This window comes from Pantherophis guttatus, chromosome 6, assembly GCF_059756535.1.
Source record: "Pantherophis guttatus breed Tessera chromosome 6, ASM5975653v1, whole genome shotgun sequence".
In the NCBI taxonomy this organism is placed as follows: domain Eukaryota; kingdom Metazoa; phylum Chordata; class Lepidosauria; order Squamata; family Colubridae; genus Pantherophis; species Pantherophis guttatus.
The window spans coordinates 23,477,552-23,504,709 of record NC_142068.1 but is presented as its reverse complement, the minus strand read 5'-3'; the positions used below and the strand labels follow the sequence as shown (position 1 = coordinate 23,504,709).

At 35.6% G+C, this 27,158-nt stretch overlaps 1 protein-coding gene across 5 annotated transcripts in view; it reads right to left on the bottom strand.

Annotated features, from left to right (window-relative positions):
* Window positions 1-814: 814 nt before the first annotated feature.
* Window positions 815-27,158, bottom strand: part of IFT80 (intraflagellar transport 80) — a 63,454-nt gene continuing 37,110 nt past the window's right edge. For all 5 annotated transcript variants that reach the window (XM_087872099.1, XM_087872101.1, XM_034439105.3 and 2 more), the window contains 11 exons: window positions 22,803-22,921; window positions 22,099-22,173; window positions 20,743-20,906; window positions 16,957-17,021; window positions 15,754-15,889; window positions 10,229-10,376; window positions 9,226-9,397; window positions 6,874-6,963; window positions 6,525-6,697; window positions 4,915-5,038; window positions 815-1,423 (listed from right to left, as the gene is read on the bottom strand). In XM_087872099.1, the coding sequence (XP_087728225.1) occupies window positions 1,310-1,423; window positions 4,915-5,038; window positions 6,525-6,697; window positions 6,874-6,963; window positions 9,226-9,397; window positions 10,229-10,376; window positions 15,754-15,889; window positions 16,957-17,021; window positions 20,743-20,906; window positions 22,099-22,173; window positions 22,803-22,921 (1,380 nt within the window). In that variant the 3' untranslated portion in view covers window positions 815-1,309. The remainder of the gene's footprint in view (window positions 1,424-4,914; window positions 5,039-6,524; window positions 6,698-6,873; window positions 6,964-9,225; window positions 9,398-10,228; window positions 10,377-15,753; window positions 15,890-16,956; window positions 17,022-20,742; window positions 20,907-22,098; window positions 22,174-22,802; window positions 22,922-27,158) is intronic.

Here is a 27,158-nt window from a genome sequence, read left to right as displayed (position 1 = left end):
TGGGTGTCCCTATGTTTGCCCATGTAACAACACTGTTTTGTTTCTTTCTGGATGCAATTCAAGGTGCTGATCGTGTCTTTTAAAGCTCTTTATGGCACAGGGCAAGGTTATCTGCAGGACTATCTTCCCCTAAAGACATCATACCTGTCCTACCAGGTGAGATAGGGTGGGCATGTTTCAATCCCTTCCCTTAAATATTATCATCTTATGGGAGCTAGAAGTGTGTCTTTTCCATGACAGTCCCTCCCACTTTGGCCCCTGAAGTTCAGCAGGCCTCTACCCTCGTAGCTTTAAGACTAGCTTTCCCTCCCAAGTGGTGGGATAAAATGAAGTGAGTGCACATCAGAAGTTTGACAGGTTTTAATTTTTTACTTTACTTTTATAGTTTTAATATTTTTTTTCATTTTATTTATTTATATCTTGTCTTTATTATTTTTACAAATAATACAAGGTGGTGAACATATCCAACATACCTTCCTCCTCCTATTTTGCATAAAACAATAACCCTGTGTGGTAGGTTGGGTTGAGAGGGAGTGACAGACCCAAAGTCACCCAGCTGGCTTTCATAGCTAAGGTGGGGCTTGAACTCACGGTCTCCTGCTTTCTAGCCCTTTCTAGCCTTAACCACTAGACCAAATATGGCTTTAAGGGTGTCTTAACTTTTGACTGAAAGCCTCACAGAATTGATAATAAGTTAAGCAGTTATATAACTATTACAAATAAATAAATAAATACATTTACAAGAAATTAAACCTCATTAAATGTTAAAATTATATATTTACACATTTAACATGATTCACCAATCCCAAAGAGATTTCATTCCAAATGATAGTTTATTTAAATATTGTACAAGAGTAAATATAAATAAACAAATAAACAAGGAAATCTTAACAAAAGAAGATTGGATATGCTAAATTAAATTGAGAATATTTTCTGAAAATATCTTACCATGTTTCATTAAAAAAAACCTAATTGTAGAACTCCTACATATAATAAGCAAATGTATTCTCAGATTTCATGCTGAAGAATAGCCTGTTGATGATAAGAATAGCTGACAATTTGTTTATGTGACAGATTTAACATGCATCATTAGTAGTAAACAATTCATATAATATTAGAAATCTGTTCATTTAGAGTACTCATATGAACATTATAATGAAAATGTATTTATCATTCCAGCAGGTTACATACATACAAATTCATTTTCTAAATTAACTATAAAAACTAAACATGTATATAAATATTATCAGTAACTTAGTATACTGAATTACATATACAAAGTTCATATTTCATAAAATCAATGCAACTCTCAGCGCTGAATGATCATGCTTCCTCTGACTGTTGGAGTAGCAGTAGCTCGTTCTCGTTCTTTTGCAATTTCCAACTCAATTTTAGCTTTGATTTTATCCCAGTTAACATCAAGCTGCAAAATCAAAAGGGAGAGTGGGAAAAAAAAGAAAAATATTTTTATCTGGGCAGAGAAAAAAATTATGAGTGTGCTTTTGTGTGTGCATACATGTATCTGGGATTTCCTTAGCTTAGCCTAAGAAGATTGTTTAGGCTTGCTCTGGTTCTGCATTTTACTTTTGGTTCAAAATTCTTCTTAATTTTAAGTTAGGGGGAAATTACTAGTAGTATGATAGAAAAGACTAAATTAGGTAAATACAAACAATCTTCAGGTTATGATAACAATTGGGACTGGGATTGCTGTCACTAAATGATGCAATTGTAAAATGCAATTTTACATGACCATACAAGCAATCCTGGCAGTGTTGGTAGCTGTTGTAATCTCAAGACATATGGATCATTAAGCGGGCAGCTGCAGGAGTCCCAGGTAAGAAGTAGATGATGCTGTAAGGTATGGAAAAGGCCAGGAGAGATCCGGGGGGGGGGGGGGAGGACTTTTACAAAACATATGTGAGCTGAAAGAGCCAGATATTACCTGAAAGGCTTGGCATCAGCTGCACAAGGGAAGCTGGGGTGGGTTTGGGAGGCCCAGTGCATGCCATGTGCAAATCAAGGAAGAGCTTGCCCAGGGCAGGTAGCATGTGAATTGAGAGAGGCTAGAAGAGGGCTTTGGCATCCCAGCATAAATTGTACATGTTGAGGGAAGCCTTAGAGGGCGGTGGAGGTTGTGTACCAATGGTGGGACTGCTATAGGTGACAGCAACTGTAGGTTATCAAAGTAACTTGCAACTTTCCACCTAGCTTTTGGGGAGGAAAACAAGAAAAAAAATTTGCCTCTGTCTCCCAGCAATTTGCCTCCTTACAGCAAACAGCAAACAGCCTGGTCAGCTTCAGCACAGCCTGGAGGCAGAGACCAAAGGGTGGGGGCCATTGGGTAGGCTGGGCTCTGACAACATTCGCTCTATAAGACGCACAGACATTTCCACCCACTTCTGGGAAGGAAAAAGTGCATCTTATAGACCTAAAAATACAGTAGTTACAAGAGATGAGTGAAATAAAATGGCCATTAGTAATGTATTTTTTCCTCAAATACAGTACTGTAGTATTTATGCATTGTAATAGGCTTTTTTCTCATCTTCTATATATCCTGTAACAATGTACATTCTGTTTACAAATAAAACTGCACAAAATTTATTAAATTAATTAGTTTAACAAGAAATTGTTCCAACAGTAGGATGCTAATTTTAACAATACAAATGTCAATTTCAGATAAATTCAGCTGGTGAGAATGGACTAGGGTAGTGTTGGCGAACCCAAAATGGGTGGACGCATGCACAGGGGAGCACCAGAACCCAGAAGAGCAGCTCCCCAGCGCGTGAAGACCAGCTGGCTGGCGCATATGTGCGCGCTGGAACCTGGAAGAGCAACGGGTGACAGCTGGCATGCCCGGAGAGATGCTTTGTGTGCCATTTCGGGCATGTGTGCCATAGGTTTGCCATCACAGGACTAGGGAGTAGTATCTTCAAGGAATCATACTTTTAAAAGGACATGAAATGGATTCAGAAGAGAGCTACTAAGGTGATAAGGGTAGAAATCAAGGAGCTGAGTGCATACCTTTTCAAAAGAGAAGACTAAAATAATCACGCTGCCCTTTGTATTTATTTATTTTTTGGAAGTTTTTTATTGTTTTAATGTTTTTAATTGTTTTATCATTTTAGAATTGTAAGCTGCTGAGAGTCACTTGGTTGAAATTTGGCAGTTACAGAAATTGAATAAGTCAGTCAGTCAGTCAGTCAATCAATATGATCTAACAAATATCTAAAAAGTAATCACATGCAAAAATGGTGATGCCTATTTTCTCTTGAAACCGAGAACAGAAAAATGACCAGTAGAAAGCAATTAAAAGAAAATAAAGGATATTCAGCTTGAATACTATGAGGAATTTTCAGATGGTAAGAACAGTTAAGTAGAGGAACAGACTGCCTATAATAATGGTGGGGTCCTTTAGTTCCCCATACTGAAGGTTTTCAAACACGGGTTGGATAGCACCCTTCCAGAGATGGGTTAGAGAATTCCTGCGCTGATCTACCGTATTTTTCACACTATAAAACGCACTTTCCCTCCAAAAAATGTGGATGGAAATGTCTGTGCGTCTTATAAAATGAATATTGTGGTGGGGAGAGAGGGGTTGGTACAGTGGCTGTCACCACTGCCACCGTTCGCCGCCACCAGGGAACGCTGGAGCCTTCACTGCCGAACAGCTGATTGGCAGTAGGATCGGCCTCCCGGAATACAGCCGATCAGCTGTTCTAGGTGGCAGAGACTGCTGCTGCCTATCGCCATCGCTACCTATCACTGTCTATTGCTGCTGCCGCCTATCACCATGGCAGCGAACAGTGGCAGCAATTCCCGCCTAGAACAGCTGATCAGCAGTATTCTGGAAGGCCAATTGAATAATACGGTATATGGTTTTATCTAAGTAATATATTCTGATTTTACAAAATACATATATTTTGTAGAACAGAAGGAAAAACAGAATATTGTAGTCCATTTTCTTTTATAATGATCTTAGTTTGATGAATTAGTTATTTTTTTAAAAAATTACTAAATGAGCAAATCCCAAAAACTGCCTAAACCATTAATCAAGTTCTTTGGCTCCAAGAATGTGTTATATTTTCCTCCTCCGTGATAAACTTGCAATCACATGAGAATTAGATTCTGAAATAAAATTATTTGGATTGCAGCTGTCTTCCTTGCCAACTATGTATTATGGCTCTAATTCCATCAAGCATGGCATAATAGTTGCTGTGATTTCAAAGCCATATGAAGCCTTTCTTTTCCACAACTATTTTATCTTGTTTCAGGGGGCTGTTTCAGTGATGTATTATGGTATATTCAAAAATTGCCAGATACTACTGGCTCAGTTGAGTCCCATATGACAGTATTCTAAGTTTCTATCTTGTTATGCAAAGAAGTGTGAACATTATGATGCAGTTTGCCAAAAGCAGCATATGATTTTCAAATAAAACTCAGTTTCCCTTAGAGAAGTTTTAATAAGCTAAGCAGCATGTCTATTGTTGTAATGTTTCCTCAGAATGTCACATCAGAATAAGCTAAGACAGCATCTTTCACTGGATTAGCCTGTATTGGTGAAATCATAAACCTGAAAGCTTTAGCAGCAACCCCCCTCTTAATATTTATCTTTTCCTATAAAATAAAAATTCTATACCTATATTATCTAACTCTACAGTATTTCCACAGTATGATTTTCATAACTGTAAAGAGATATCCCTTAACATACTTTGGCCCTATTCCATCAGTGCTAATAACTGAGCCTCAAAGTGGAAATCCTGAAAAAAAATCAAGTTGTTGATTTTGTTTCATACTGTGAATTAAAGTATAAGCACACAGTGTTATTAAATACACATTGGCTTACAGTCTGAAATTGTTTCATAGCTATCAGGCAGAGTTTCAAAAAATATAACTCAACTTCCACAGAATACTTGCCCCTTCTGCATATTGCAAAAATCGCTGATTCGTTTCTTTTTTATTGAAGTCATCCAAGAACTTTTGTCGGTAAGCCAGCACTGTGTCAACGTGCGTCTTGTGTTTCACAGCAAGTTCTAGTGCTCTAGAAGAAAGCAAAACAGTAATAAGCTCATCAGGCCGAATTCAGAAACTAAAATGATCACAAATGCCTTGGTTTTATAAATATGCACACTGTATAGCAACTGCACTAAGGAAATATTTTCTTATCATAAAGCAAGAAGAAACCAAGCATTAAGGCCAACAACAATTGCTTTAATTGAAAATTACTTTCCCCATTAAATAAGTTTATTTATGCTTTCTAATCATTTTAAGCTATATTTTCCCACAAGTAGTGATCTTTGTAATTGTTGGATGTTCTAAAGAAAAGTAACCACCTTTATACCAATGAACAATTCTGGTGAACCTTCTTGCTTTTCTGACCCCCTTTCTTGGTATCTTACTAATGGACAGTAGTTCAATTAAAAAATTATTCCCATAATCTTTTATGATTATGTATAAGGCTCTACACGTACAATAAGAATATGCAAATCAGAACATTATACACATCACATAAATTTCTTATCTATGAAACTTTAGACTGGAAACTTTCAAATTTGTCTCTTAACTTTCTAAAACAGTAACAGCTTCCTATTACCAATATAACAATTACTGCTTTGCATCGAGAAGACCTGAGATTAGTATAGCTGTCAGTAATTTTTTTTTTCTTTAAAGGACCAGAAACAAAAACCTTGTAATATATCAGTCTTGTTGAAATTGAACACGTATAAGCTTAGGCAGTGTCAAAATGAGACACTGCTAAGAAAATCTAACTATGTTGGGCATTGGTATGCATGTTATCAATTAATAAATAGCATATTACTTTCCATTGCTAACATATGTCACATTCATTATAAAGTAGGTGAGAACACCACTGCTCCATATTTATAGATTGGCACAAAATCTGAACTTTTAAAGAAGAATAGCTAAGGCTACCTTGTGGTATTTCAGAGATTTCACAGGTGGCATTTTTAGCATGGAGGTTTATGTTAGAAAATAATGAAAATCAAAATCATTCTAAACTTGGGATAATTTCTTTTTAAGGGAACCAACCTGAAGGAGGGAAGCAGTGAGCCAAAGAACTACCCCCACCCCTTCAAAAAATACATTTGAGGTGCTTTCCTTATCTGGGCTTTAGCCATGTGAGCAGTTTACATAATCAGGAATACATGGAGCTAAAGAGGTACTGATGTTATAACGATGTTATAATCAGGTACAAAAGCTTTAAAAAAAAAGTCTATGTAACAGAATAGGGCTGGGGCCTGTGCTTCTTTATCAACAATTCCACATGCCATGTCACAAACTTTGGTATACATTATATCAACACTAATTCTGAAAGAAAAAAAATAGGAATTGGAATGGGATAAAATTATGTAAGTTATGTAAGCATAGCTGGCTGGGGAATTCTGGGAGTTGAAGTCCACATATCTTCAAGCTGCCTAGGTTGAGAAACACTGATTTAAACTGTTAAATCCAAATCTGAACCAAGACAAAAATATATACTGTAATACATTATATAAGAACCGTATTACCTTTCCCAGTTGTATAGATTAATATTAACTTGAATCGCCTGGTAAATAAGCCCAGCTTGCAGAAGCAAAGTTTCAGCATCCTGGACATTTCCACTAAAAAGCAGAATATGAGCCATTCTTGATTCTTTTGATGGAAGATCTTTGATGGAACTGATATACTGAACTTTATCAATCTGTTGGTTTTTTTAAAAAAATAAATGTGATAGACACAATAAAATCAGTTAAAGTCTATTTTTGCAATAAGTTAAATAATGCAACAAATGCCAAGAGTCCTTTAAATTGCAACAGGTTAGCATGAAATATTATCAATTAATCAGTGAATTATTAAGTAGTGAACTGTTCTACTTACCTCACCAACTGATGCATAGGCTATTTCTGCTGTGTTCATATCTTTATTGGCTATTGCCATAGCAGCTAAACAAGCCCATAATGTTTGATCCTGAAAAGAGAATATTAAAATAACTGTTCTTCTTACAGAATATAAACATTAATCTTATGCCAAATTGATGTGAATATAATTTAACCACTACCTAAGAATCAATGGGCTATCCATGTTCTAATACATTTATAGTGCAGTGTATTCCCAATGTTTAAATACCAATGGTATGAGTGTGTGATAATAGAAATATAGAGTCTCCACTCATAACATAACATAACATAACATAACATAACATAACATAACATAACATAACATAACATAACATAACATAACATAACATAACATAACATAACATAACATAACATGTAGCTAGCATTATAAAAGAGAATATATGTAACTTAGGGTTGAACTGTGGAATTCTTGTTACTCTCTGAGATTGGTTATTTGCTTGCAGACATTTCATTACCTGACTAGAGAACATCTTCAGTATTAGAAAGGAATGAGTTTTGCTCTCTGTTTATATATCATAGTTTGCTCTATCAGTGTGTTGTGGGGATGTTGTTTGTGGTAGTTTCTTGATTAAGCTGGTGTTTAATGCTTGCTTGTTTTTCTGAGTTGGTAGTTTCTTGATTAGGGAATGATTTACTGCTTCACTGATTGTCTGGTGTTAATTCTGAAATTAATCCCCGATTATCAGGCTGTTGGAAACTAGCAAGGAACTACATTCATCATTTATTTGCTCTCATTATAGCAAATACATGATTTAATAAACATAAGTCAATCAAAATTAATTGAGATACACAATATTTCTATTTATTTAACTAGCACTTTTCCAGAGCAACTGGGTACTTGTGGCAGATATCTATAGTTCATTCTCTTTCAGTAAACAGAGGAAATGTAAATATATAATATTCTCAGATTACTTGACAATTGGCCCAATTTGTTCCTTGCAGTTCTCTAAGAGGACGGGGGAAGAAGAATGAAAAAGGCATGAAAGAGAGAAGGAAACTGCTCCCAATTGTCTTTACTGTACATGCAAATCAGTTAGATGCTTTAATCATTTCGAAGGGGACGCTTTCTTGAGAAAGCTTTGCACAGCATCATTCATTACCTGATGGAATGTCATATCAGGAGAAAAGAGTCCCTGCCTGTCCCTGCATTTTTGCTTTAAAATAAGAGATTAACAGAACCATCATATCTGACAATTATCTAGGATACTGGAAAGGTAATGAAGAAAATATTTTTTTTAAAAAAGGAACCAAATAAATATTCCTGCCGTATCGGTAACCACAGAGGATCCAGCAACCTGCTCAGTTTGCTTTCTCTTTTGTGTTCATTTTGCACCTGCTACAAAACTACTGTACGTGTTGCTAGGAGATGCAATGCACTAGTGCACTGTGATAAAAAGGCTATTCTTGAAGGAAGAAAGAAGGAAGTTATGATAAGCAAGCAAGAGGCTATTGTATGTTCCTTTTTCCCCTCTATCCTTAAATGACTGTTCTTATGTACAGAAATCAAAATGTAAATAGTGTTATGATAATAGCCAAACCTACAGTTAAACTGCTCAGAAATGCATACATAACTCTCTGGTGGCAAGTATAATCAGAAAGGCAGCCAAACATTAAAGCATAAGAAAATGTCTCCAGTTTATTAGCAAAGAACAGACAAACATATTTTGAAATATATTTGAAGTTGAGTTCTGTTAACAGTTTGAGGAGGAGGAAAGCAGATAGTCCTCAACTTATAACCACAATTGAGCCCAATATTTCTCTTGCTAAGTGAGACATTTATTAAGTGAGCTTTGTCCCATCTTATGACCTTTGCCACAGTTGTTAAGTGAATCACTGCAGTTGTTAAGTTAATAACACAGTTGTAAAATGAATCTGGATTCCCCATTGACTTTGCTTGTCAATAGATTGCAAAACTTGATCACATGATGCTGGGACACTGCAACTGTCATAAATATGAGTCAGTTCCCAAGCATCTGAATTTTGATCTTGTGACCACGGGGATGCTGCAATGTTCGTAAGTGTGAAAAATGGCCATAAGTCATTTTTTCAGTATCGTTGTAACTTTGAACGGTCACTAAATGAACTGCTGTAAGTGGAGGACTACCTGTAGAAGATACAGTATGTATAGCTTTTCTAAATAGCAGGTCCTTTTCAGTGGCAAATAAGTCAGGCAAATAAGATTACCTTGTAAAACATTTTATGATGGCGGTCTGAAGGGATTATTGCATTACTATAATCTGTTTTTTAAAATTAAAGAAGTCACATGTCTCTCCCCCATTAACCTTTTTCTAAAAGTTAACATTATATTTACCTTGACAAAGCGACACAATCTGATGGCATCTTCCCATTTCAAATTGTTCACATATTCATGAAGAATAGCTGGATATGGTGAAACACTAATGTGAATAAGTGAACCATCGGCTCTTCTGATTGTTACCTGATTGCCAACAAAACTTAAGATCTGGGGACTTTTACTAAATTCACTATTGGAAAAAAAAAAGAACACAGTTCAGAAACAATATTTTGGAATTAATGTAGCTTAGATAGAATACTGATGAAACAGACAGACATTCCATTTAAAATAACAACTATGATCTCTTTCTGAATATGCACTGATCATGGTGGAAATAAGGTTGGACACTCCTGCTCTGTTAATCGAGAATTTACAGATTAAGAATTAATATACAATTTTTATATACTTTTAAAAAAATTGTTCATCCCAAAAGAATCTGGAAGTTTGTATTCTGAAACGTCATATTTAGTAAATTTAGCAATTGACAATTAGGTATTTCTCTATTAAGTATGTATAATCAATGATTCATATTAATGCCCCTGCCCTGAACTCTATTTACAGCCTTCAAACAAAATGGCCAATTTTGGTTATATGATTTTGTGTATATATGTAATTTTTTTTAAAAAAGTGTTGAAATTCTGCAAAACAAAATGGATTTCAATTGCACACCTTGTCTAAACCCTAGAAACAAAGTTAAACACAGCTAAAATTTGCTGGCATTCAGTGGCCTAATTTTTGGTGTCAAAGTGCCAAAATAAGGCTGGAAATGTCTAAACTTCTGTAAGGCAAAATGCACGTATTTCCACCCGCAAGAAACATCCAAAATAGAGAACAGTCAGGCTGAATTTTTTTGACCAAAACCTGAAGATCTTTTAGGGTCTCCTGGCTCCTCAAATAATTTGAAATATCAGATTGGAAATTATTGTTTGCCTGTGCCATAGAGTCTCAGTCTCAAAGATTAGATTAAAAAATATTTTATTAGAGAAAGCTATTAATGGAGTATAAAACAAATAAGAAATACCTTGCATCCTTTTCATAGAGAGTTTTTGGCAAGAGATCCTTGTCTACATACACTACATTGGGGTAGTACCAGACTGTGAAACGTGTATCCTGCAGACCACATAATATGTTGCATGTGTCATTCCATGCCAGAGTATGCACCATTGTTCCTTTACAAAAAAGAAATTAAATAAACTAAACATCTGTCAACTAAACTGGATGAATAATCTATTCTAACATACTGTTCAAAACTGCAAATAGTATGATCAACTCTTCTCTACTTGTATATGATTCTAAATAATATATTTCTGTATTCAAAATAAAATGCTTACATTATTACTTGTCTTGAAAGATTAAAACAATATAAGCAAGCTTAGACTATGGACTTTTACTAATAAGACCCCCAGTCTTAAACAGCGGCTGTAGATTTGCAGGGCTTGAAGATTTTGTAAAGTAACAATAGGGGATAACGACCCATTAAGGAATTTACTTTAGTACTGATCATTTTGGACGAATTGGCTATTAATAAATCAGAAAAGTTTTCCTTCAAATTGGAACAGATTCGATCTTTGGAAAAAGAGAAAAACGACAAATAAGGACTTAACACCTTTAAAAGTTGATGAAGCAAGGCAAACGGATGGTTACATAATTGCTACAAAATGGAGATTGCTGTGACTAAGTGAAAGTGTAAATTGCCGAGACTCGTCTTCTGCTTGAAAAAGAACTATTTTGACTGGCTATTTACCCTGGATTACTTAGAAAACAACTATGGATTTTTGGATTTTGGAGATTCCTATTCTGGCTATGGGTGGTTTTATAAAGAAAGAAGAAATATAATGGGACTAATAAAATCGAAACTAACTGACGCAGGGACAAAAGAAGAGGCGCAGGAACAAAATAAGGAAACTGATGGATTCTACATGGAACAGACTTTACAATAGAATTAAAATGATATATAGAGTTTCAAACATGGATATACTGATTTTGAAGTGGAATACTTATGGATAGATAGGGAAATGAAAAAATAAAATAGATAAACTTAAAATGTCATGTTTAAATGTTTAAATGTGTTTTAAATATAAGCAGGAGGTGTCTATGGAGAAATAAAGATGGAAAATAAAAGAAGGTAACTAAAATAGAAATTTGATGTTAAGTTGGTTAAAATGATATTTTTACAAAAGTATAAGAGTATATATTAATATGAGACAAACTTAAGAAAATTTATTAGACTATGGGAAAATAAGTGGAGAATATGTCTGATGCAATATGTTGTAATTTTAAATTGTAAAATTTATTAGACTATGGGAAAACAAGTGGAGAATATGTTTGATGTGACATGTTTTAATTTTAAATGGTAAACAAAGTTGAGAATGGTAAATATGATTAAATGTGAATGATTAATGAACTATTGAATGATAAAATAAGAAACATAGACTTAAGTAACAAATTGTGATTGAATTTAATGTATGTTGGAAATGATCAACATTAAGAAATAGGTTGGGAAACACTCTGGAAGAGTATATTTGGAAATAATTAAATAATAGATAAATATACTGAAAAGAAAACACTCAGAACAAGATATGCTGGGTATCAGCCAAACAAGAGGTGGAGATGTGGAGGAGAATATGCTGGAAATCAGCCAAAATAAAATATGCTGAAAATCAGCCAAACGATAGTTGGAGGCATGGAGGAGAATATGTTGGAAATCAGCCAAAATAAATATGCTGGAAATCAACCAAACAATAGTTGGAGGTAGGGAGGAAAATATGCTGAAATTCAGCTAAAATAAAATTTGCTGGAAATCAGCCAAACAATAGTTGGAGATATAGAGGAGAATATACTGGAAAATAGTCAAATTAATATGGGGTGAAAAAGAAAATGTTGGAAGACAATTAAAATGAAGTGAAATGATTTTGAGATTATTCTGTGATGATAAACTCAAGAAAATTAAGTGCAAATTGACAAAGTTTAACATCTAAAGATTGGATGAAATGGGTCCAGACATTAAGAAATACAGATAGAATTTTGATTTATAAATTGAAATAAAAATAGAGTTGTATATATTGGAAATTAAGATTTGTGGTGATAAAATAGTAAGGTAAATACTTAGATCAATAGGTTTTAATATTTCTTAAATTTGTGTTTTGAAATTGATGTTAAAAGAAGTAATGGAGAAAATTTAGGAAAGAGTTAGAATGAACTTTGATTTATATCTGGATATAAAAATGAGTGGAGTTTATTTGGGAATTAAGATTTGTGGTGATATAATAGTATGGCCCAAATTAAGATGTTAGAATTTATATTAAAAATTTTTGTTTTGATTTGTAATTTTAAAAGATGCAATGAGGAAATTTTGAATGGAGTTTGTTAAAAAATGTAAGCGATTGTACCTATTTATGACCTGATCAAGAATTCGTTCTTAAAAGATATATTTTATGTTTATGTTTGGAAAAAAAAAAACAATATAAGCAAGCTGAAGTTGATTCCATGTACAGGTTTTAAAATCTCCTTCATGATATCCAATATGAGTGCTCTCAAGTTTCATATTAATAAAAGTGCCACTAATGAGTGACCAGCTTCTCCTTGTCCATTGCTTTCATTTGTACAGCTATACCAGTTAGCCTTTGGGGTTTAATGCTTTAGAATTCTTGTATGTATATTATACCACAGTGTCTCTTTATATGGTCCCTCTAACCATTAGATTATAATTTATGATGCATATGGTTTCAGAACTATCTAGAGTGGCAGTCCCCAACCTTTTGGGCACCAAGGACCGATTCCATGGAGAAAGGTTTTTCCGTGGACCGGAGGAAGTGTGATTTCGCATGCTGTCTGCATCCTGCGAATAGGGCTTCACTTGTTTGCAAGGCCCAATTGCTGTTGTGCTGCGGACTAGTGCCGGTCTACAGACCAGAGGCTGGGGACCCATGATCTAGAGCAGGGGTCCCCAACTATTCCGATCTCAGGGATCACTAAATTCATAATTTTAAATCCCACAGACCACAAATATGATCTGCCTAATAACCGACTGGGTGGCCGTGCTCAACTTGATGGCCAACTCAATGTCACTCACATCAAGGGGCACCTCGCTGGCCTCTACTCGCCCCTCCCCTTCCAGCCACTCCTCACCTACCCGCCCAGGCTCCTTAGGGCCCCAACAGGAAGCAGTTGTTGGAGCTAAGCATGAGGAAGAGTTAGTAAAACAGCTGTCTCAGTTCAAATTGGATCTGGCCAAGAAGGAGGCTCAGCAGAAGCACCTCACTGAGGACTACGAGCATAGGGTTTCCAAGCAGAGGGAAGACCTGTGGGAGTGCAAGGCCAGGTACCGGCGCCTGGAGGCTCAGTGGGCTGAGGTGGTCAGCCAGGTCCTTGCCATGATGCAGCCCCACTGTAACAAGGCCCTCCGGCTCTTTGCCACCAGCAGTACTTCCCTCCAGTCTTTGCCCAAAGCCTCACACCAGGAGGAATTTCTGCCCCCATCTGACCCGCACAAAAAGACCCTGAAGGGGGAGACTCTCTGCAGCAACACAAATGTTCATTGCATGTATCCAGCCCAGGGGCCGTAGTTTGAGGATCCCTGATTTAGTGCAATGTTAAAAAATGCAAATAATTTTTGTGTGGACCACCAAAATTTTCTCGCAGACCACCAGTTGGTGGTCCGCTGATCTAGAGCAGTGATGGTGAACCTTTTTGGCACTGAGTGCCCAAACCGGAATGCATATGTGTGTCCGCACGCACCGGAGCCCCAGAAACTCAAACACCAGCTGGTCTTCTGGTTTCCAGTGTGTGCATGCGTGCCGGCCAGCTGGTCTTTGCGTGCGCTGGAGTGCCGGAAACCTGAAGACCAGGTGGTCGGAGCGCACATGCACACCAGCCAACTGGTCTTCAGGTTTCTGGCATGTGCGAAGGTCAGCTGGCTGGCGCGCATACGCACACCGGAAACCAGAAGAGCAGCTGGTGACGGCGCAAATGTCCACAGAGAGGGTTCTGTGTGCCACCCGTGGCACACATGCCATAGGTTCGCCATCAAGAGGCTACTGAAACTTTTCAATGATTTTATATACATGTGCCCTTCTTTTTCCTCTAAATGTCTGCTTGCTGTTCCAGTTGTTTCTTTTAACCTATTTTTTGACTTACTGTATGACTTTTAGAAGAGGTAGTACTTTGACAAACCTGCAAGATCTGCTTATCCTCCCTCTTTAAATATCTTTATACTCCATCTTCACAGAATGACAAGTATTTACAACTACACAGATGTTGTATAAATTATGTTAAACCAAGTTCATTTTCTTTTTTTCAAGTTTGGATTTTATTGTATTATTTATTCTCATAAGCCATTTTTCCTCTGTGCTAGATAAAACAGATTTACATTATAATCATACACTGGAATCATCAAAAACTTGCTACTACTAAGATTTTGAGTATTCTTAAATATGTAGTAATTCAATTCTGATCAATGATTGCTTCCATAATAAGAGTTTGAGGAAGTGTTGGATTTTTTCAGTTGCGACAGACAATTAACTTGGGGTTCTACATAACATTTACGATTGTACTAACAATGTTTTTCATCATGACTAAGTTCCTTCTAAACTATTAAATTCACAAAGTAGGCTTATTTATTATCTTCCTACTAAGATGAAATGAATTTGCAAACCAATTAAATTCCAACTTTAGATATTCATTTAGACCTATTCCTCCTTTTGGTTCAGGATGTTTAAGTGAGATCATTAGTACTACCCATAAGAACTCACATTTAATAATTGCATTCAGAACCTATTTCTGAATTACGACTTTCACTCCTCCTCCTCAGGCCCTCCGTGAAGGCACGGGGGGGGGGGCTGTATCGGCAGGCAGCAGCATTCTCTCTCTCTCTCTTTCACACACACACACACACCTACCCTGTCCATCTTACCTAAATGACTTTGCTATAAATGAGCTTTCAACCACTAATCCTTTTTTATGAATCAAGTAACTGGCAGCAATGGTCTCAGTAGTGAGCAGGTGTTGCACCTGGATAGTTGGTAATAACTGTAGAGTCTGCAGCTGAACACGTAGTGAACCTCCGTGGACCACAATGAAAATCACAGCTTTATAGTGCTTAATATACTATCACTTTTTTATTCAAGGGACACCTGTGATATTGATTTAATTTAAATTAGTTTTGTTCTTAAAACAACCTGTTTTTTTAAATAAAGAGCTATCACTTTAATTAAAAAAAATGTATCTTTCCATTATCATTCTCCTTCTAGAATGATGAAACCACATAGGATTATGCATTCACTGACTTCACTGACACTACAGGTTTGATCTTGAGATTTCTAATTTATTGAGGTGATCCAGAGATTAACTTGCTGCAAACATATTCTAAACAAAAACAAAACACATTTAGGTGTTTTTGTATTATACTCTCAATGCCATTCTCTCCTCACGGTACATACAGCAAGAACAAATCATATTCTACAAATTACACATACTCAATAATAACACACAATTTTAGAACACTTTGTTAAATTGCAGTATGGGGGTTGGGGGTAAGTCAGTTCTTACCTATTTTGATAATTTTCTGTTCTTTTCCAAATCTCTTCACAGAAGTTATATAAAGATCTCTATTTTTGTCAATAAAAGCAATTTTCCTTTCATTTGTAAGACCCTTCTGATCTAAGGCAATTTCCACAATTTCTGTCTGTAACAATATTTGAATCAAAACCCCTTGTATTAAAGCAAGATTTTTTTTACAGTAATAAAGATTTTCATTTTCAAATCTGTTAATATTGCTACTGTCAACAATATAGTTCAATATTATCAATTAAAAATTTACTTATATTATACTTACTGCTATAACACAGTAAGTATAATTGTGTGAGAGTTGGGCAGCCATATAAATTAGTGTAATAAATGAAATAACAGATAATTTAGAAAACGTGTTCTTATAATACGATGAAAGAGGTAATGTAAATGGCATTGGTAGCAGATGATCTAAAGTGGGAAGTACAGATTTTCCATATAACACATCTATATTTTATTTCTCAATCTCTCTCCCCAATGGAGCGTAGTATCTCAGAGTCACATAAAATGGGAATGGAAAGAAACTATTTTAGAAAATAGATAAATAATTATTAATCCACAAATTTAAGATTACTGTGTGGTCCTCCTTAAGTCAAAGCTACTATTTAAATATTTCAGATTGATTCAGAAAACTTCATGCATAATTAAATGATTTTCCTCATTTCAGGAAAGAAAATTCTTTTGTTATCACCATAAAAAAAAGACATTAAAATGACATGACATGTTCCATTTGAACAGTTGTGGCATATGACTACAGTAACAAGGTTTCATTCAAATAAAACTTAGTATTTTAATGTTATTTTATAAGAACAAGAACTGTGAAAAAAATGCCAAGACAAGGGACACAAATTCTTAAAGAATGTATTATTGGCTTGAGCAATATCAGTTTCAATCACCTTGCTTCTGATTCTTACTGATTATTTTTTTTAAAAGTCTTTCTGCAACTCAGTCTCAGTCTCAATAGGTAAGGATCATCAATGAACACAACTGACTTCTCAGTAACCATATAACACTTTCTACAGGAATCTGCTCAGACTGATCAGATTTCAAACTGAAACATGCCATGGTAATAGAAGATGGAATCCGGGTAAACATTTACTCAGTGCAAGTAACTTCTTGATATGTTGTTCATCAGATTATACTTTTTTTCCAATATAAACTACAGAAAAATTAAACATTATTTACCTTATGACTAAGGGGTTTTCCATCTCCTAATGGTTTGCCAGATAAAGGTTCAAACAGATCAATAACTGTTTTTTTAGAAAAGATAAAAAACTGATTACTGATAAATATATAGATATCATATTTTCAGAAGTCTCTTACCGTAACGATGGTACACGTACAAAAAAAGTATCAACTGTAGATCCTACCAGGTTAATTTAATAAATGCATTTAATAGTTCAAATAAGGACACTGATAACCTTTACTGTGTAATTGGTGCATAATTTAAGTCATATTCTTTTGACAGATTATTGCTAGTAATCTAGCAATTTATCTCTTTTTACCTCAATTTAGCAAACAGTAATTTCTATTCTTCTATTCTTCTTTTCAAGGCATAAAATGCTGTATAACTTTGATTCAATTTAGTATTTTCATAACTACCATTCTCCTGGCTGAGATGTAATCCTCTGATGAGGAACAGAATAATGCTGAGGCACATAGGTAAGCCCAGGTCCAAGTAACAGTTGAGTATCAGGTCTCATAGACTGGCCTCATATATTCTAACTATAAGACCACCATCTCCTTCAAGCTGGAAGTTATAATACAAAGTTATGTACTATATAACAAAGTTATAGTACAAAGAGCTGGAACCTATAGTACAACTATGGGTAGACTTCAGATGACGACTCTAATTGAACTTGAAATTAAGGCCATAAGTCATGATGGCTTCATGTGGATCATCATATGATTGCACCCAATATTACAGCAGACATTAAGTGAACAAGTGGTCATAAAATAAACATGGTAGTTGTTAAGTGAATGTCTCTGTCATTAAATAAACCCTTATTTAGGAAATATTGCATTAGAAAAATGTATATACAATCATGTATAGTTTGTAGAAAATTTCAAGTCATGGACTATTGGAAATCTCATCTTCACTTGACCCTGATGTTGCAATCTCTATGTCCCTTGAAGTTTAGCAACTGGTGAGAATTTAAATTCCTTTAGAATTTGGATTGCATTTTACAGTTAAAACTTTGCATGATTAATCTGTAACTTGAATTACTAGATAACTAGCTTTACTCAGAAGAAGTAGGGGAAAAATAAAGTAAAATAAAGACCCACAGTATAGCAGGGATTTGAATATGAATTTTCATATATACAAGCCTACAATTTTAAATAATTTTAGTGGTGTTTACTTCAATCATTCTATGATAGGGTGGGCAATCTCCATGCAATACACAATATTTGTTTTACAATCCCCGTTGTAAATCCCCGTTAGACTGGGTATGATAGAAAAAAAATGAATTGCAGGGTTTTTAAGGGGCATTTTTTTGTTTTGAGGATCACAGTAGGTGATATTGATATCAGTAGCATCCCTTAAAAACTAATCCAAGGGCCTTCTTCCAACAAGAACAATCAATTGCCTGTCCGCACTACTGTTATTAAACTGCCCACAATTATTATACACATTCAAGAAAAAATAGTTACAGATGGAAAATTTAAAACTGATATCCTTATTTATTTTATTGTTTATTTATTTATTTATTTATTGGTTCGATTTATGTGCCGCCCTTTCTCCGGAGACTCAGGGCAGCTTACAATGCGTTAAGTAATAGCCTTCATACTTTTGTATATACCTGCTTAGTAGGGCTTTCGCCCCCCACCCCCCAAGCGGTGTTCTTTTTTATACGAAGTCATCTTATTGCCCCCACAATCCGGGTCCTCATTTTACCTACCTCGAAAGGATGGAAGGCTGAGTCAACCTTGAGCCTGGTGAAATTTGAACTTGCAGTAATTGCAGGCAGCTGGTGCTACTTAACAGCATTTTAGTCTGCTGCGCCACCAAGGCTCTGCCTTGCCATTTGGTTGAAAGATAAAAATCAGGGAAAACAGAATGTGCACTTGTTCTGACTTGATGTGATTTCAAATGACAGTGTTGTCAGTTTTTTGTTTATTGTTTGTAATTTGTACTGAAGTTTTGATTTGGTTCACATTAATTAACTTGAAGTTTAAAATAAAACCCATTAAAGTTGTCTCTTTCCATATTGTTAATTTTTATGTATATATTTTTTTAAAAAATATTAATTTTCAGCAGTCAAGCAATTCCATACATATTTATTCAGATGTATGCTCTATGTGGAAACTATTTGTCAGAATACATGGGACTAAGTTTAGGAATATTATTTTAGAATTACTGTAGTACTGGAGTTTCGAAATCTGGGCTACAAAAATCCCTATGACCAATCAATGGCAGAAAAGAGTTTTCAAAAATCTGTTGTTGTCCTTGGATGGTTGTATAAATGTTTTTATCCCAGGTCTGATAACTTGATGGATGAGTGGCCTGCAAACTTTATTATTTTCCTTCTTTCCTCCCATCACTTTTTGCTTTGCACCATGTCTCTGCAGTATAAGCCAGTGAATGGAATGGAATGGATTTTTAAAACTAATCATATTGTAATGTGGTCTTTTTAATTGAATAGTAGGGTAAAGTGAACATTTGTAGTAAATAAATGTTATAAATAAAAATAATAAGTATCAATACACTTTTTAAATAATATATTTTGAACTACTTTAAGATGTTCTACTTTGAAATATTTTCTTGGAAGGCTGATTTTGTCATCACAAACTTAGTTGGAATCTCTTTCAAACTTCAATTTGCTCTTGGTAAATGTAGACTCGGTGCTGAAGCAGCAAAATGAAAACATTTGAGGAAAATATTTTGCTGCATGATTCTCATTAAAGCCAATAAAAAGTTTTATGTTTATTTTATTTTATTTTATTTATACTTTAAGATTAAATAACTGTTCAATATTTCGGCATGTGAGGTTTCTGCACTATTATACTAATAATGTACAGAAAACATTTCAGAATGCAAAGGCATTTACAGGAATTATTAATTCTAAACACAATCTAAACAATTTGATATTGCATGCCAAATCTAACTGATAATCTCATTTAAATTCAATGCAGCAAACATATTGAACTTTCAAAGATTCTTCCATTTGAATATCATGACTTTCTTCAGAAGATACAGGATATTGGTTTGCGGTCACTGGTTGTATTGGCAGGAAAAAGTGCTGTTATAAGAACAGGTGTTGTTCTGATCTTATTGGTTACATATGAAAAAAAGAGTTAAGTCCATTGCTAGTTTGAGCCAGCTGGGTAAACACAAGAAAGTAACTTCTGACTTCAGAAAAGTTGGGATTTTTTTTTGATGCAAGTTTTTCCTTCTCAGATTCATGGCTCATGCTTTTACAAAAGCTTTTATTTAAACACTTGTGATAATAACTTGAAAAATAAAATTAGGAAAACTGAATACATGAAAAACTCTACTGTATCTCAAAGAAGAATAAAAAAGAGTAAAAGCTTATAGTTTTTTTTTTAAATTTGGTGATTATTAAAACAGACAAAATGGCAAAAAGTGTTACAAAAAAAAGAACAAAGAACACAATTCTGTTCTATCATGTGATATAGTGGCTGATTCCAAACGTATTATGCAATTAATATTGTTTCACAAATATTTTACTGTTTGCTTTTTAAAACAAACAGAATTGCTTTTCAATCTAAACTATCTTTTATAAATGATTCGTGTCTTTTTTTAAAAAAATACAAGAGATACATATGGGCATTAGATTATCATGGATAGAAATTTTCCAAGTAGGAGATTGTGTTACCATATCCTCATATCTGAGAATGAATAATCTTTTCAGAGTTATGTTTTAACTTTATATAGACATTTTTCCACATATTTTAATTAACATATAAAATATATTTTAAACATTACATTAAACATATGTGTACACATACCTTTTTCATCAGATTTGTCCCTTATAGCTAAAGTATCACTACTCAAGGATACAGTTTGGCCATTCAATATGTCAGTTCTCATGCCTGGAAACTTTGGAGAGGAAATTAAACGTCCCTCATAGGAATATAAGTAAATTCCTCCACCATCAACAAGAACAAAATGCCTAAGAGTTGGGGGTGAGATTATAGCTATCAATAACTTGAATTAATATTACAGTAACCATTACTCTAATTGTTTTGTAAATTGCTTGCATTGTTTGACAAGTTTATTCCATTATTTTAACCTATAAAATAATTTATAAACTTATAATTTTTAATTTATAAAATATTATGCTAGAATTTGTTTTTAGAGTTTTTTATTCTGTCAAAATAGGCTGTCTAATATTATTTTGAATACATCCTGTTTCATTTATCCAACATATATTAGCATACAGATATCTTTACCATTTTTGAACTGTCAGAACATCATACATTTTTAATTAGTTTATTTGTATAAAGGAGTGGAATATCAACTGACCAATTTACATTCATGCCAATACAGACTAATGCTCCAATTACTTGATTGCAGTTAAATGATAAGCAAATAACTATTAAATTTCTTTTCTCTTGCTTGCTCTCTTCTCAAAAATAATTTTGGATCTGATTCTCAGCAACCAAACAGGTTCTCAATGTGTAAAAAAGGAAGTTTATAAAATGAGACAATAATAACAACAACAATAACATCAATAATTTATTCCAACTATAGATTAAAATTGGATGTAAACTAGCTTTGGAAGAAGGCTTGGTAAAATAAACATTCAGTGGGCAATGCTGGACTGGACTTAGCTAAACACTATTTTGAGACAAGCCTTTTCAGAAAGAAGCAAATGTCCCGTCCGCCCAATAATGCTCCTCTCCAACTTCAAATAGGTAAGGATGAAAGCCTGTCACAACAAGTTAGAGCTCCGACTATCTCCAACAGGCAATTAGGCAAATGTTAATGCCAATATATCTTTTGCACAAGCCACTGCCATCCTTCTCCTGCTTAGGAAGATATAGCTGACATTTCTTTTAGCTCTCGAGTTACAAGCGACAGACCTAAAATAAATAGAGGCTACCACCTAATTTATGACTGGGGGGGTGGGGGTGGGGAGAGAAATGGAAGACACAAATTATTGTTTCTACTCTGTAGTTCCAACTAGAGGAGAAATGGTCAGGTTCATTTAGCATGGTTGATCTGTTACTCCACAGAAAAAAAGGGAATGTGGGGTTGTCAATCCCTATTGAAATCAACGCAAATGGAAATGCCTTATGGTACTTGAATAAATTTTACTTTAATAAAAATAAATGGTCTAAATTGTCATTTAAAATATATACCTTTCTGCTTGTAAAATTAAACTGACAGTTCCTTCTTTGAGGTCAAAGATTAAAGGTGTATTCCAGTTTTTAACTCTAAAATAAAGGGAAGGCAGTACACATTTAAAAATTGTTTATACAAAGCATTTAATGAATGTCTTCATTTATACAGAATATACAACCCTAAGAAGGCTACATATCCTTAGATTGCCAAAAATATGTAAAATATGTAAACACTTTTACTTGATTTAAAAACAAATTATTTAATTGTCTTTTCTGTATTTTGCCTTTAGTTATCATTATAACAACACTGTTTAGTTACAGCTGCTGTGATTCAAAAAATGTACATATACACGTGTGAGTTGTATCCTACAAGAACCCTGCATATTCCTTTAAAGCTGCACACACACCCATTTAAAAAGATCTTTCCATTAAAAAAAAGTTCAGTGATTTGGCAGAAGTAATTTGCTAAGCAGATCAATTACGAGTTCTAAAGAATTCATAATTGCATTAAAAGACATAGTTCTGTTAAGGAAACCATATGGGTTCGCTACAAAGGCTTTTTTCATAGGTAACTAAGTATACCCAGTCAATTCCACGAGTAATTGTGAAGAGTTTATACTGTAGTTTGTTAAATTCTGGCTGCTTCTCTAAATCAAACCACATCAAAGTTATTACATATTTATAATTTATCAGATGATATCTCTTCAATTCTAATTACTTACGAGAATATGTAACACTGAAGAGATGTTGAAACTACTAAATGACCAAAATTCAAAGATGCTTTAATGACTCTGTCACGAAATTCCAGCAAATCCACTGCATCATTAAGTACATTACGAACCTAATAATTTTTTAAAAGCCCATAGTTAAATCACTTAAATACATAAGTAGAGCATTTCAATTTTAATGTCAAATATAATAAATATAAACAAATATATCATTTCTTCATCATTGTATTTAGCAATTCAAATACTTTTCAAAAAAACTTTACAAGCAATTGTTTAAAAATAAGACCACATAGTATATTGAGAGAGAATGAACCAAGCCAAACCAAACTAAAAGGACCCAATCCTTTTATATAACACCTAGCTTAAAGATGGCCAGAACAGAGCTGGGCATATCCTTTGAGTAAGTGTTTGCAAAATATCATATCACTGAGGCAATCATATATTTTCTAAGTCTGTGCAGCTACTTCAGAAGCTCTCCCAGCTATTCCACATATGCATACTTTTCTCTTCTTGTGCAATGGGTATATTGTGCATGTGAGGAGCTTCTGAAGTACTCACTTCAATTGGGACTTGATCACTTAAATTGAGAATTCAAAAATAGATGCTTTGTATACTCTTATGAATTCTAAAGGACCGCTTGCAAAAGACTTGTAATACTCTAATGTTCAAACCACCAGGTTAGGTCCTGACAAAAATATTTTCCGTACGTATGACAGGATATTTTTATGTTTATTTATCAAATTTAAGCACCACCTGTCTGACTCTCAGATAATTTCTAAAGGTTTAAATGGCAAAGGATTACATTTTAAGGAAGCTAACGTGTAAATGTCAGTAGAAGTAGGCTGTGAACCTCTCTTCACTCTCAATCCTATTGAGGCATTTCAGTTGACTTTTTTTAGTTCACACACACAAAAAAATGCACCACCTACTGGAAGTTTCTATGACACAGAAGCCTTGCTAAACCTAACCTAAAACATCTCCCTTCCTTGGCATTTTCCCCAATAATATCAATTTTTCCTTTGAAATTTGCAATGTTCCTGTTATTGTTATTATAAAATAAATAAATAAATAAATAAATAAATTTCTATACCGCCCTTCTCCCGAAGGACTCAGTACAGCCTATTAAAAACACAAAGACAGACATCAGTTAAAATTAATTAAAATTATTACATAGTTTCAGCTCAGATTTAAAACCCCAAAAATTTAAAACCCAATTTAAAAATCATTACATTGATAGCCCGGCTTGGCGGAACAGCAGGGTCTTGAGGGCACAGCGAAATACACGGAGGTCGGAGATCTTACGCATTTCCGGGGGCAGTTCATTCCACAGGGCAGGGGCTCCCACAGAGAAGGCCCTCCCCCTGGGTGTCGCCAGCTGACATAACTTGGCTGATGGCACCCTGAGGAGATCCTCTCTGTGGGAGCGAACTGGCCGGTGGGAGGCTGTTGATGGCAGAAGTTGGTCTCGAAGATACCCGGGTCCTATGCCATGGAGCGCTTTAAAGGTGGTGACCAACACCTTGAATTGTACCCGGAAGATCACTGGGAGCCAGTGCAGCTCGTGCAGGAGGGGTGTCACGTGGGCACAATGGGTTGTGCCCATAACCACCCATGCGGCCACGTTCTGGACCAGCTGGAGCCTCCGAGTGCTCTTCAAGGGGAGCCCCATGTAGAGAGCATTACAATAGTCCAGCCGGGAGGTGACAAGGGCGTGAGTGACCGTGCGCAAGGCGTTCCGGTCCAGAAAGGGCTGCAACTGGCGAATCAGGCAAACCTGATAAAAAGCCCAACTGGCCATGGCCATCATATGCTCTTCTAAAGACAGCCATGTGTCCAGGAGGATGCCCAGATTGCGAGCCCTCTCTGTGGGGGGCAGAGATTCACTCCCAATAGTCAGCGATGGCACCAGCTAACTATATCGGGATGCCGGAAGCCACAGCCACTCGGTCTTGGAAGGGTTGAGTCTGAGCCTATTTCTCCCTGCACGGCCTCCAGGCAGCGAGACATCACATCAAGGGCATCGTTGGGCTGGTCTGGGGTGGAGATGTACAGCTGAGTGTCATCAGCGTACTGATGGACTCTCACCCCAAAACCACGGATGATCTCACCCAGCGGCTTCACATAAATGTTGAACAGAAGGGGCGAGAGGACCGATCCTTGCACTCCCCAAGCGAGGCGCCTCGAAGTCGACCTCTGCCCCCCTGCCAACACAAACTGCGAATGGTCGGAGAGGAAGGAGGAGAACCACCGCAGAACGGTGCCCCCTATTCCTAACCCTCTCCACTGCTGCAGCATGATACCATGGTCGATGGTATCAAAAGCCGCTGAGAGATCTAATAGGACCAGGACAGAAGAGCAACCCGTGTCCCGAGCCCTCCAGAGATCATCCACCAACGCGACCAATGCCGTTTCTGTACTGTACCCCTGCCTGAAGCCCGACTGGTACGGGTCCAGATAGATAGCTTCATCTATCTATCATTATATTGGGACACTCTGCCACACTTCTTTGGCTCATGGGAATTATCAATTTTTCATGAACGGGACTCCACATTATGCTCATATAGACACTCTTCTTGTATCTCTTCCTGTATCTACATTCAACTTTCATTTTTATCAAAAAAAACCAGTGAATTCTATCCATATATAATCAATGTTCTTCCTCTGCACATCAGAGATTTAAAATCTGGTTGATAGAACTGATAATGTTCTGGAGTTTACAGAAACATTGTTAACAACTGATCAACAAATTTGCTGCCACTTGAAACACTCTGGTAATAATTAAGTCCGGTAATAATTAAATAATTAAACCACTTGGAACAGCTTTGCATAGGGATATGCAATGAGATACACTGACAACATAGTATTGCTGATTTCTCTAGGACAATCTGTTTATCCCCTTGAATGGACCAATCTGGATATTCTGGAAAAGTTCACAGTATTCAGGACATTCTCTAATGCTTAATACATCTAGATCATCACAAACCACTTTCTACTCAGTGTACTTTCAGAATAACACCACCCCAGAATACCTAGCTCAGAGCATTCTAGAGGAAAACAATGTAACATTCCACTGCTGGACAGCCTCATTTTGTACATCCATGTTTCTGCCTGCAGAATTTATAATCAATGTTTCCTTATCACCTCTCAGCACTTGGAAGCATTTTTTTCTAAACTACCAGACTAACATTAATAAATTAACTTTTGTGCAAAAGAATGAAGGAATGTGTATTATTTTATTTCATCCCTCCCCCACTTCATGGGATGAATGTTGGAGGTCGCTGAACTACTGGATAGTTTAGACTGACTCAAAATCACTCACTGAACTTCCATGGCTAAGAACGGACTTGAAGCTGAGTCTCCCTGGCCATAGTCCATATTGTTAAGCATTACTACACACTGGCTCTCCAAAGGGACTCCAGTGCATATGACTATGCACAAAGCCGTTGGATCTATCTAAAACAACTATTTGTCACAATACAAATTTTCAAAATGTTAAAAAAAGACCAAATCGTATTGTAAATAGTTGCTATATTTGGCTTTGTATACTTGGCATTAAGGATTTAACTAATACATCAGAAAAATTTTGGGAAATTCTTAAAAGACAATTGGCCCATTTCTGCAGAAAGAATAGCTCATTTTTACATAGTTGCAAGGAACTCACAGACAATTGGAATTTACAAACTATCTTCCTTAAGTATTTACTGGGAAGTTAGTTCCACTGTATCATAATATCATAGCTGGAGGGAGTTTAGCAGCTTTATAGTCCAATCTCCCAGACAAATGGCTGTCCAACCTTTGCTTAAAAACCTCCAATAAGCTCCCACGACTTTAGGAGGTGCCACCGCTTAATAGCCCTCATGATCAGGAAATTCCTCCCTATTAACTTTTGAATCTCTTTCGGTAAAGCCTTAACCTGCTGGTTCTTGTTCTACCTTTGGGAGCTATGGAGAATAAATTCCCATCCTATTCTCTATGACAATCCTTCTAATATTGGAAGACTGATATCATGTCTCCCCTGGATCTTGGTGTTTTTAGGCTAAGCATACCAATGTCCTTTAACTATTTTTCAAAGTGATTATCCTCCAAGCACCTCATCATCTTTTTTGCTCTTCTCTGTACTGTTCCAGTTCCCCAGGGTCCTACTTGAATTATCATGAGAAGAACCAAATATGGTATTTCAAGTGTGATCTGACCAGTGCAGTGCAGAACTTCCTATGATCTCATTAGCAATTTTTGGCAGATGCAGCACATTGCTGGCTCATGCTTAATCTGTGGCCTACAAGGACACTTACATCTTTCTCACAGTACTATTTACAAGCCAGATACCACCTATCTTGTACTGGTACATTT